Source organism: Salmo salar, chromosome 05 (genome assembly GCF_965601325.2).
Source record: "Salmo salar chromosome 05, fSalSal1, whole genome shotgun sequence".
Taxonomy (NCBI): domain Eukaryota; kingdom Metazoa; phylum Chordata; class Actinopteri; order Salmoniformes; family Salmonidae; genus Salmo; species Salmo salar.
Genome location: NC_138295.1, coordinates 39,106,771 through 39,119,969, shown reverse-complemented (window position 1 = coordinate 39,119,969; position 13,199 = coordinate 39,106,771). Strand labels below are relative to the sequence as shown.

At 44.2% G+C, this 13,199-nt stretch overlaps 1 protein-coding gene across 2 annotated transcripts; it reads right to left on the bottom strand.

Moving 5' to 3' along the window:
• Window positions 1–785: 785 nt before the first annotated feature.
• Window positions 786–12,173, bottom strand: LOC106604871 (histamine H2 receptor). Of its 2 annotated transcripts, none has more exons than XM_082975206.1 (5): window positions 12,050–12,173; window positions 4,697–6,177; window positions 1,637–1,805; window positions 1,431–1,548; window positions 786–1,246 (listed from the first exon to the last, which is right to left on the bottom strand). In XM_082975206.1, exons 2-4 carry the CDS (start codon window positions 5,679–5,681, stop codon window positions 1,539–1,541), a joined length of 1,164 nt encoding a protein of 387 aa, XP_082831332.1. In that variant the 5' UTR covers window positions 5,682–6,177; window positions 12,050–12,173; the 3' UTR covers window positions 786–1,246; window positions 1,431–1,538. The 2 variants fall into 2 exon arrangements, with proteins under 2 accessions (XP_082831332.1, XP_082831333.1); XM_082975207.1 differs by having other exon boundaries at window positions 1,725–1,805.
• Between the last annotated feature and the right edge of the window lie 1,026 nt (window positions 12,174–13,199).

Here is a 13,199-nt window from a genome sequence, read left to right as displayed (position 1 = left end):
TGTAAGCGACAGGAGGTTAATGTGTGCAGACCGGTGTGGCGGTAGGCTACGGATGGTTTCTTGGAACTGATGACTTTTATGGTTGTCTGTAGATGGAGTACAACTCCATCGAGTTGTTGCGTCGGGGACAACTGTAGCATTTTAGCTTTTCCTAACCTTATTCCAATTCTCCTAACCTGCTATTTTAAATGTCCTAACCTGCTGCGTTAGTTCTCATAACCTGCTGCGTAAAGTCACTTCCATCTAGCCACAACCGTATAAGCCATCAGTTGTGAGAAACCATTAGTACCACCACAACACACGCAGGTTGGGCCTAAGCGACTGGCTGTTGATGTGTGCAGACCAGCAATATGCCACATTTCTTTACAAACTAAAAAACCTCTGTTAATTTGTCCTAAATAACAAGTTATGTTATTTTTTTTCAAGAACTTTACTTTTATTTTTCATCATTTTTGTACAAAGTTCTGATTAGGCTTCCATGACAGAGCTCCTGAAGCAAATAAATGCTATACTATTATTAGAATCCTTGACTACTGGTAAATACCATTTATTGTACCACTCCACCTCCGGCATTCAGTACCATCCCTGGATGGAGGGGGCATACCTTCACAGCCTCTCAAGAACAGAGAGATGGCACTGTGGTTAGAAATGACAAATATTGGATTCCAAGACTTTCTGGAGCATGTTTTAGTCCAGTACATGTACACATACATACATCTATAACACATCGTAGAGGACCCATATACAGTAGCTGCACAATCAAACAATTCCTCATAAAGATGAAACACTGTCAAAGATTGTTTTTATTTTTCTCTCAGAAGACTGATTATTTTGATATGAATTAAATCATTGCTAAGCGTCTAGTCTCCTTGTCAGATTGTGGTATCATATTCCATTGCTTGGGGGCAAAGTATCTGCTACATTGGAAGCTTACAGTCAGGTTCATATGAATAACACCAGTGGTTAGAGTCCACTACCAGTCTGGGAAGAGAGTTTTAGTCTTTCTGTCTCTCTGTCCATCCCGTGATATTTCTTTCCAGGTATCAGTGTTCGAGAACAAAGTGACTCGTGGCTTTCCCCAGTCACTGCTCATTGGTTGAGGGGATAGAAATAGAATCTGATAAAAACATTTTTGGTTGAAAGTCCTCTGAATCCTTGTTCTGGATTGCCTGTGATATTTTGGATGAGTTCCTTCACATCCGTAGCCTGCTCTCCTTTCTGGAGATGGCCAAATAGTCCTTGTGTCCTGGGGGAGAACACAGAGTAGTGGTTCACTTTTATGAACATTTTATTGGAAAGGAAAAAGGCGCAACGTTTTCTCACCATAAAAAACATCTTATGTTATTTGTGTAACTATTAAAAGATTGACGTTTCGGCTTTCATCAATGACCTTCATTTGAACTCATGAATAACTTCAGGGTGTGTCTTACTTGTCAGTGATGTGATTGACCCCTGGGCTAGGTGTGTGGGTCAGGCTGGCTGGGCTCAGCGTTCATGACTGGTGGGACACTGAATCCTCCTCACAGTTAGACGCAGGGTCAGCAGGATCTGACACACAGGACACAGAATGGTAATACAGATTAATATACAGATCATTTTGTGCTTTTTTTTTAGCTCAGTAGTGATCTCCAATCACCTGTCGTTGCCGTTGGCGACAGCGGCCCCGTTGTTTAGCTGAGGAGACGGCGTGGCCGTTCCTCTGCTGACTTCCTGTAGCATCATACCTGTCTCACTTGGCCCCGCCCTGCAGGAAGAGGAGTGTCCACACAATAGATCCACCTCCCCTCCACATACTTTCCCCCCACCTGAGAGGGATACAAGACCAGAAGACAAGAATTGTATATTCTGTCCACACAGTCTCACCATTGACCGAGTCTGTAATAAATTAAATTGATTTTTATTTGGATTTCATGTAATGGACATACACAAAATAGTCCAAATTGGTGAAGTGAAAAAAATTACTTGTTACAAAAAATTCAAAAGAATTTAAAGCGGAAAAGTATTCACACCCTTTGCTATGAAGCCCCTAAAGAAGATCTGGTGCAACCAATTACCTTCAAAAGTCACATAATTAGTTAAATAAAGTCCACCTGTGTGCAATCTAAGAGTCACATGATCTGTCACATGATCTCAGTATATATATATACCTGTTCTGAAAGGCCCCAGAGTCTGCAACACCACTAAGCAAGGGTCACCACCAAGCAAGCGACACCATGAAGACCAAGGAGCTCTCCAAACAGGTCAGGGACAAAGTTGTGGAGAAGTACAGATCAGGATTGGGTTATAAAAAAAGATCTTAAACTTTGAACATTCCACGGAGCACCATTAAATCAATTATTAAAAAATGGAAAGAACATGGCACCACAACAAACCTGCAAACCTAAAAATAAGCAAACACGTTTGGTGTTCGCCAAAAGGCATGTGGGAGACTCCCCAAACATATGGAAGAAAGTACTCTGGTCAGATGTTTTTCATCAGCAGGGACTGGGAAACTGGTCAGAATTGAAGGAATGATGGCGCTAAATACAGGGAAATTCTTGAGGGAGACCTGTTTCAGTCTTCCAGAGATTTGAGACTGGGACGGAGGTTCACCTTCCAGCAGGACAATGACCCTAAGCATACTGCTAAAGCAACACTTGAGTGGTTTAAGGGGAAACATTTAAATGTCTTGGAATGGCCTAGTCAAAGCCCAGACCTCAATCCAATTGAAAATCTGTGGTATGACTTAAAGATTGCTGTATACCAGCGGAACCCATCCAACTTGAAGAAGCTGGAGCAGTTTTGCCTTGAGGAATGGGCAAAAATCTCAGTGGCCAGATGTGCCAAGCTTATAGAGACATACCCCAAGAAACTTGCAGCTGGAATTGCTGCAGAAGGTGGCTCTACAAAGTATTGACTTTGGGGGGGTGAATAGTTATGCACGCTCAAGTCTTCTGTTCTTGTTTGCGTCACAATAAAAAATATTTTGCATCTTCAAAATGGTAGGCATGTTGTATAAATGAAATGATACAAACCGCCCCAAAAATCAATTTTAATTTCAGATTGTAAGGCAACAAAATAGGAAAAATGCCAAGGGGGTGAATACTTTTGCAAGCCACTGTAGCACTCTTGTCGGTAGCCATGAAGTGCTTTGAAAGGCTGGTCATAGCTCACATCAACACCATTATCCCGGAAACCCTAGACCCACTCCAATTCGTGTGCCGCCCCAACAGATCTACAGAGGACGCAATCTGAAATACACTCCACACCGCCCTTTCCCAACTGGACAAAAGGAACACCTATGTGAGAATGCTGTTCATTGACTACAGCTCATCGTTCAACACCATAGTGCCCACGAAGCTCATCACTAAGCTGGGACTAAACACCCCCCTCTGCAACTGGATCCTGTACTTCCTGACGGGCTGCCCCCAGGTGGTAAGGGTAGACAACAACACATCTACCATGCTGATCCTCAACACTGGGGCCCCTCAGGGGTGTGTACTTAGTCTCCTCCTGTACTCCCTGTTCACCCATGACTGTGTGGCCAATTACGACTCCAACACCATCATTACGTTTGCTGACGACACCAGAGTGGTAGGCCTGATCACTGACAACGATGAGACAGCCTATAGGGAGGAGGTCAGAGAACTGGCAGTGTGGTGCCAGGACAACAACCTCTCCCTCAATGTGAGCAAGACAAAGGAGCTGATCGTGGATGACAGGAAAAGGCGGGCCGAACAGGCCCCTATTAACATCGACGGGGCTGTAGTGGAGCATGTAGAGAGTTTCAAGCTCCTTTTGTCCACATCACCAACGAACTATCATGGTCCAAACACACCAAGACAGTCGTGAAGAGGGCACGACAAAACCTTTTCCCCCTCAGGAGACTGAAAAGATTTGGTATGGGTCCCCAGATCCTCAAAAAGTTCTACAGCTGCACCATCGAGAGCATCCTGACCGGTTGATTCACCGCCTGGTCTGGCAACTGCTTGGCATCTGACCATAAGGTGCTAAAGAGGTACTGCCCAGTACATCACTGGGGCCAAGCTTCCTGCCATCCAGGACCTATATAATAGGCGATGTCAGAGGAAAGCCCATAAAATTGTCAGAGACTCCAGTCACCGAAGTCATATACTGTTCTCTCTGCTACCACACTGTAAGCGAAACCGGAGCGCCAAGTCTAGGACCAAAAGGCTCCTTAACAGCTTCTACCCCCAAGACATAAGACTACTGAACAATTAATCAAATGGCCACCGGACTATTTACATTGACCTGAACCCCCCCCCCCCCCCCCCCCTCCATTTGTTTTGTACACTGCTGCTACTCAGTGTTTATTATCTATTCATAGTCACTTCACCCCTACCTACATGTACAAATTACCTCAACTAACTTGTACCTCCACACACTGACTCGGTACCTATACCCCCTGTATATAGCCTCATTATTGTTATTTTATTGTGTTACTTTTTCTTTTTTTTTTACTTTAGTTTATTTAGTAAATATTTTCTTAACTCTTCTTGAACGGCACTGTTGGTTAAGGGCTTGTAAGTAAGCATTTCACGGTAAGGTCTACACTTGTTGTATTCGGCGCGTGTGACAAATAAGGTTTCATGTGATTTGATTTGATTAGACACCAGAAAAAATAGGATTTTGAAGTTATGAGTTATTGTGTATGTTCCTTCCCAGTGTATGTTGTCTTTACCCTTGTTCCTTTTACCTGTCATGAATGTGTTGGGGGATGGTGGCCGGCCCCTCCCCCTGCCGTATCCGTAGTAACCACAGCGCAGCAGGCGGGCGTAGGCGGACCTAAAGTCTCTGTTTAGGGCAGCGTAGAGCAAAGGGTTCAGAGCTGAGTTGATGTACCCCAGCCACTGCACCACGGGGTAGGCTGCTGGGTAGTTCTGCTTCTTCAGACCCATAATGGTAAACAGGGTGAAGTAGGGCAGCCAGCACACAACGAAGACCCCGATCACTGCTGCTAGAGTCACTGTGGCTTTGTGTTCCCGTAGAGCCACTGCTGTTACTGAGGTGAGTTGACGAGGGGCTGACGAGGAGCTGTTGTTGTTGTTAAGTCTGGGGCGCGCGTGGATGATGCGCCTTGCCTGCGCCCGGGCGATGCGAAGAATACGGTGGTAGGTCCAGCACATGATCAGCAGGGGGAGGTAGAAGGTTAAGGAGGAGTCCACAACAGCGTACGATGGGTTCAGCTCAAAGTTACACTCTGTCATGTTGTCCCCCTGGCCGCGATTCTGCACGTTGCCGTCCACAGTGTTCCAGCCCAGGTGGATTGGCAGGAATGACACCGCTAGCGACACCGCCCACACCAACGCCATAGCAAAGGCAACTCGCCTCGGCAACACCAGTGAGGAGTATCTAAGGGGCGCGGTCACGGCCAGGTAGCGGTCCAGGCTGATGGCCAATAACGTGAGGATGGAGGCGGTGCATAACATAACATCCAATGAGATGTAGATGTTGCAGATGGTCGGCCCCAGAGGCCAATCGCTGAGCTGGAGGAGGGCGGAGAAAGGCAGGACAAGCATGCCAAGCAGCAGGTCAGTGATGGCGAGGGAGACGATGAAACAGTTGGTGAGGCAGCGGAGACGTCGTGTGGCGCAGACGGCCAGACAAACCAGGACGTTACCAAACACTGTCAGCAGGATGAGCAGGGACAGGAAAACACCGAGTATCACCATAGACAGCATCCTCACTGGAGTCCCAGTCCCAACCCTAACCCCTGCTCTACACCCAGTCCTGACACTTACCTCTGCCCTACACCACTGTGGAGTCCCAGTCACAACCCTAACCCCTCCCTTACACCCAGTCCTAACCCTAACCCCTGCCCTACAACAACTCAGTCCAGACTAGTGGATAAATCCTTTAGAGAAGATTCATCTTGGTGTGGCTGTATCCATACTGATGTACGTGGATGGACATTCATCTGTGTGTTTGAGCTATTTTCCTTGGTATGTTTGTGTATATTTGATATATATATATGTATATATCCGATTGTACTGGTTTCTGGATGGAGAGGTCAGTGTATCACAGGTCCTCTGAGAGAAGGGGCGATGAGGAGTCCGATGGTTGGTCCAGTATGTGGTGATGGGCTGTAGAACACTGCCCTCTGTTGGTGACTGGTCCACACTGCTCCATGTTATCCATATCACTCAGCTGGCTTTCGCATTCAGGTCACAACTTCATCTAAAAACACAGAGCAACAGAAAGTCAGACAGCCCCAAAAACAAAGTAACATGGCCTCTATACTGCAAGGAGATACTTTACCGAGCTACTTACAAGTGCAGGTACTTCCACTATCAGAAAATAGGAAGCAAATGAAAGGAAATGGCAGCAGACGAATATTGCTCACTTACTAAGCTATCAAGATTAGTGAGATGGAAAATGAGGGCAGCAGTTACACATGTCTAGTGGTGGAATATTCAATAAGAGAGGCTGATAAGATAAACTGTGTGTGTGTGCGTGTGCGTGTGCGTGTGAGTGTGCGTGTGTCTGTGAATGTGCGTCAGTAAGTTGCAAGGGGTGTTTGCTCTCCCTCCCGCTTATGCTTAAATGGACATTTGGGAAATGCTCCAGGTTTCGAATGTAGAAGTCTAATCACTGAAACGGTATATAATTTACCACCACATGGCGAGAGTGTTAGAGAGGGGGTGGGGGAGGGATAGAAATGGGGGGGGCAGGGGTGGTGGAGAAAGATGGAGAGGGTAGAGAGGAGGGTGGAGTGAGAGAGAAAGGGAAAAGAGTAGAAAATAGGAAGAAATAGGAAGAAAGACAAAAATATATGCAGAGATTCTGTTTGCCTTGACTCTGACCACATATGGAAAGGCACCAAATTGAAGACTCATCTCTTCAGACAGACTTATTTCTCAGATCCCCCAAACACACACGCATTCTCACCATAACATATACCTCTACCGATTACACACACACACACACACACACACACACACACACACACTTTCTCTCTCCGACTCACCCACTCTATGTTTTACTGGAGGACTTTTGGCAAAGCTTCGTTCCCATAGTGTATGTCCATATCTGGGCAGCCCCCAATGTCTATTGCTGGCCTGACATACCCCCACTACAGACTGACTTCCCACAGACAAGGCACAAAGGGGTGTGTCTGTATGTCTGTTTGACTCACAGTATGTGAGAACGCATACAGTGCCTTCGGAAAGTATTCAGACTCCTTGAATTTTTCCACATTCTGAAATGGATTAAATAAAAAAATTCCTCAGCAATCTACACACAATACCCCATAATGACAAAGCGAAAACAGTTTTTTGAAAATGTTGCTAATGTATTAACATTTTTAAACAGAAATACCTTATTTACATAAGAATTCAGACCCTTTGCTATGAGACTCGAAATTGAGCTCAGGTGCATCCTGTTTCCATTGATCATCCTTAAGATGTTTCCACAACTTGATTGGAGTCAACCTGTGGCAAATTCAATTGATTGGACTTGATTTGGAATGGCACACACCTGTCTATATAAGGTCCTACTGTTGGCAGTGCATGTCAGAGCAAAAACCAAGCCATGAGGTAGAATGAATTGTCATTAGAGCTCCAAGACAGGATTGTGTTGAGGCACAGATCTGGGGAAGGGTACCAAAAAAAATTCTGCAGCATTGAAGGTCCCCAAGAACACAGTGGCCTCCGTCATTCTTAAATGGAAGAAGTTTGGAACCACCAAGACTCTTCCTAGAGCTGGCCGCCCGGCCAAACTGAGCAATCGGGGGAGAAAGGCCTTGGTCAGGGAGGTGACCAAGAAAAGGATGGTCACACTGACAGAGCTCTAGAGTTCCTCTGTGGAGATGGGAGAACCTTCCAGAAGGACAACCATCTCTGAAGCACTTCACCAATCAGGCCTTTATGGTAGAGTGGCCGGACAGAAGCCACTCCTCAGTAAAAGGCACATGACAGCCCACTTCGAGTTTGCCAAAAGGCACCTAAAGACTATCAGACCATGAGAACAAGATTCTCTGGTCTGATGAAACAAAGATTGGAGGAAACCTGGCACCATCTCTACAAGGAATCATGGTGGTGGCAGCATCATGCTATGGGGATGTTTTTCAGCGGCAGGGACTCGGAGACTAGTCAGGATCGAGGCAAAGATGAACGGAGCATAGTACTGAGAGATACTTAAAGAAAACCTGCTCCAGAGAGCTCAGGACCTCAGACTGGGGCGAAGTTTCACCTTCCAACAGGACAACGACCCTAAGCACACAGCCAAGACAATGCAGGAGTGGCTTTGGGACAAGTCTCTGAATGTCCTTAAGTTGCCCAGCCTAAGTCCGGACTTGAACACGAACGAACATGTCTGGAGAGGCCTGAAAATATCTGTGCAGCAAATCTCCCCATCCAAACTGACAGAGCTTGAGAGGATCTGCAGAGAAAAATGGGAGAAACGCACCAAATACAGGTGTGCCAAGCTTGTAGCGTCATATCCAAGAAGACTTGAGGCTGTAATCGCTACCACAGGTGCTTCAACGAAGTACTTAGTAAAGGGTCTGAATACTTATGTAGAAGTGATATTGCAGTTTTTTATTTGTAATAAATTAATAATAAATAATAAAATAACATTTTATTAATAATAAAAAACTGTTTTTGCTTTGTCATTATAGGGTATTGTATAGATTGATGAAAAAAAACAACATTTAATGCATTTTAGAATAAGGCTGTAACCCAAGAAAATGTGGAAAAAGTCAAGTGGTCTGAATACTTTCCGTAGTCACTGTATATCTGAGATACTGTACCTACTGCAACCCTCATCCTCCACGTACAGTACAACCCTCGTTCTGTTAATCACATTCTGTTAAAGGTCCCCAAAGAACACACATCACTGTCGCTCCTCTTTTCAGTTCGCTGCAGCTAGCGACTGGAACGAGCTGCAAAAAACACTCAAACTGGACAGTTTTGTCTTCATCTCTTTATTCAAAGACTCAATAATGGACATTCTTACTGACAGTTGTGGCTGCTTCACGTGATATATTGTTGTCTCTACCTTCTTGCCTTTGTGCTGTTGTCTGTGCCCAATCATTTTTGTACCATGTTTTGTGCTGCTACCATGTTGTGCTGCTGCCATGCTGTGTTGCTACCAAGTTGTTGTCATGTGGTGTTGCTACCATGCTGTGTTGTCATGTGTTTCTGCCTTACTATGTTGTTGTCTTAGGTCTCTCTTAATGTAGTGTTATGGTGTCTCTCTTGTCGTGATGTGTGTTTTGTTCTATTTTTTGTATTTTTATCCCAACCCCCGTCCCCGCAGGAGGCCTTTTGCCATTTGGTAGGCTGTCATTGTAAATAAGAATTTGTTCTTAACTGACTTGCCTAGTTAAATAAAGCGCAATTAAAATAAATGAATACAAATACATATTCAGTACATCTGTGTGTTTAAAGAACTATGGTGTTCACGTTTCTCTATGTGTATTTCTGAATTGATTTGACTTCGGTATTTTTTTGGTGTGTGTTGGAATTTGAGAGAGAAAGTGTATGATATGATTGTCTAAAATATGAACACAACACCTCAATACAATGTAGAAACAGGAACAGATATAGCCCTTGGTTCACTCCAGACCTGACTGCCCTTGACCAGCACAAAACATCCTGTGGTGCACTGCATTAGCATCGAATAGCCCCCGCGATATGCAACTTTTCAGGGAAGTTGGGAACCAATATACACAGGCAGTTAGGAAAGCAAAGGCTAGCTTTTTCAAACAGAAATTTGCATCCTGTAGCACAAACTCCAAAAAGTTCTGGGACACTGTAAAGTCCATGGAGAATAAGAGCACCTCCTCCCAGCTGCCTACTGCACTGAGACTAGGACACACTGTCACTACCGATAAATCCACTATAATTGAGAATTTCAATAAGTATTTTTCTACGGCTGGCCATGCTTTCCACCTGGCTACCCCAACCCCGGTCAACAGCCCTGCAACCCCCACAGCAACTTGCCCAAGCCTCTTCCATTTCTCCTTCACCCAAATCCAGATAGCTGATGTTCTGAAAGAGCTGCAAAATCTGGACCCCTACAAATCAGCCGGGCTAGACAATCTTGACCCTCTCTTTCTAAAATTATCCGTTGCAATTGTTGCAACCCCTATTACTAGCCTGTTCAACCTCTCTTTCGCATCGTCTGAGATCCCAAAAGATTGGAAAGCTGCCGCGGTCATCCCCCTCTTCAAAGGGGGAGACACTCTAGACCCAAACTGTTACAGACCTACAGTGGATATAAAAAGTCTACACACCCCTGTAAAAATGCCAGGTTTTTGTGATGTAAAAGAATGAGACAAAGATAAATCATGTCAGAACTTTTTCTACTGTTAATGTGACCTATAATGTGAACAATTCAATTGAAAAACAAACTGAAATCTTCGAGCCTATCAGAAGCTTCTAAGGCCATGACATAATTTTCTGGAATTTTCCAAGCTGTTTAAAGGCACAGTCAACTTAGTGTATGTAAACTTCTAAGCCACTGGAATTGTGATACAGTGAATTATAAGTGAAATAATCTGTCTGTAAACAATTGTTGGAAAAATTACTTGTGTCATGCACAAAGTAGATGTCCTAACCGACTTGCTAAAACTATAGTTTGTTAACAAGAAATTTGTGCAGTGCTTGAAAAACGGGTTTTAATGACTCCAACTTAAGTGTATGTAAACTTCCGAATTCAACTGTATCTTCGAAGACCAATTGTTGTTGTGTCATACAGAGAGGAGTTGACCTGTTATTGTTAGATAGACTTGGTCTTTGTCCCAAATTACATCCTATTCCCTACACAGTGCACTACTTTTGACCGGAGCCCTTTAGGAACCCTATGGGCCCTAGTCAAACGTGGTGTACTATATATGGAATAGGGTGCCATTTGGGACTTAGACAGTATAATGAGACAGTATAATTAGTGTTTAGTATTTTTGGGGGGTCTTTGTATACATTGTGTCACGACACAGTGACAGGACAAGGATTTATGCTAAGTGGAAGTGACCTCACATGATCTTTTAGATGATCTACATTCCAATTCTCTTGACCTGAGTCTACTTGTGTTATTTCAGGACCATTGAAAGGTGAAAGGACTGGATGGGTTTGAATCAGTAGTTTTAAGGGAAGCAAAGGAACGATTTATCTACCTAACCGTCCTGCTAAAGGAAGCCATTCTTGCATAGCAAGTTGGAATCCAGCCAAAGAGTTTCAGCTGTGTTTTTTTCTCTAGAGCTGGGCCTGGAATGACTAATGAGACTTTTCATGTTTTGTACCTTAATTTATCTAGGCAAGTCAGTTAAGAACAAATTCTTATTTTCTATGACAGCCTAGGAACAGCGGGTTAACTGAACAACAGATTTTTACTTCGTCAGCTCGGGGATTTGCTGTAGCAACCTTTCGGTTACTGGCCCTACGCTCTAACCACTAGGCGACCTGCCCCCCCCCCCCCCCAAAGTGCCGAGACAGTATGATTGGTGAGATGCTTTGAATACCAATTTAACATTTTTTGTTCGTGTGATCAAACACCTTTGTCTTAACAAGAGATTTGCCTGAGAACCGAGCGGTCAGGTAAACTGTTTGGAGTGTTTATCCAACTGGATTAAACAAATAAAATCATAACCAGATATAGTTGTTTCTGTTTCTGTTTCAGCCAAATCCCCTTCTATTTCTACTGAAATAGAAACACAAACAGCTCCGTCGGGTTTCACTCTATAGACAGATCACCCACTCACACTCCCACATTCTCAGGTCCAGAGAATTGGTGACCTCTGTTTTGTCATTGTGTTCCCAGTTACGTGCAGGTTACGTGTACACTGTATAACAACAGTGCATGTGACTGGCTGAGTGAGTTGAAAAGTCATTTTTGGTAGCTTATTAATAAGCTTCAGAACAGATCACCTATAAATGGGTTTTTGAACTTGGTCAAAAACAGGTCTTGATAGTAAAGGCATTTATGTATTCAGCTCCTGAGGAAGTTATGTGGTAGAATTTGACCGTTTAATAGGTTAGCGTTTTTGTCACCTGGTACAAATGTACTCATTTGTCACTGACATTGGAATAAGATAACGTGTTAAACTCACCGCAGTCTCAGTGGTACTCCAACTCCTGTACTGTGTCATCCCTCTCTACTTTCCTCCTCTCTGCTCTAACGTTCCTCGACTCCGTCAGGCTGTATGGGAACCAAAGACTCGTTCATGATGCGTGTGCGCGCATGTGTGTATGACTCATTTTCTCTTGCCCCCCCTTGTTCTCTTTCTCTCTACCGTGGTTAATATACTTTGACAATAACTTTAATAGTCTTCCCCTTGCATATAAATACAATTTATAATTTAGTTTCATACCTGTTCACAATGCATGGTAAACAAGCTGTCCTCCAATTAGGGAAGCCTTTCAAAACAAGATGCCAGTCAGCATACAGATCTGAATTAGCCACGGTACTTTTGTACAACTCGCCCCCATGCTTAGCAAGTTAATTCGATGCTAGCTCTCATGCTATCCTTCTACGTCTCTTTTCTGTCTTCTTCATATACAGCATTTCACTACTTTTCACAAGAGCTCACCATAGAGTGTCCTTATTTGAGATTTGCCCCAGGACTTTTGAGAGGACTGGAATGTTCTTTAATGGGTCATTATAAGGAGTCTCAGACAGTTGTTGTGTATTTTTACTGGTATTAGATGGTATTTTTAGTCGAGAACACGCAGCTTTCAGAGTTAGCGGAGTTGTTCTCTCTGGAATCACTTCACTGATCTTGTGTTAAATCTTTTCATGTGGGTCTCTTTTTCTCTGTCTTGCATTCCCTACCAATCTTTTATTTACCTTTTCCCCTCCTCTCGTTTGCTCTATCTGTCTGTGGCTGTTGCTCTCTGTCCCACAACTTATTTTCTATCCAAGTGTCTATGCCTCATCTCTCCTGCTTACATATGGGTTCACCCACAAACACACATCTCTGTCTCTTAATCCCCTTACCTGACGACCTCTCTCCAGCCCCACCAGACCCCACACACCTGTAAGCTCCACCCTATTTTCTCCTTGTGAGTCGCAAGGTGTCTGCCTCCCTCCTGTTATCAGGTCAAGGTGATAACGTATCACAGTGCATACACACACACACACACACACACACACACACACACACACACACACACACACACACACACACACACACACACACACACACACACACACACACACACACACACACACACACACACACACACACACACACACACACA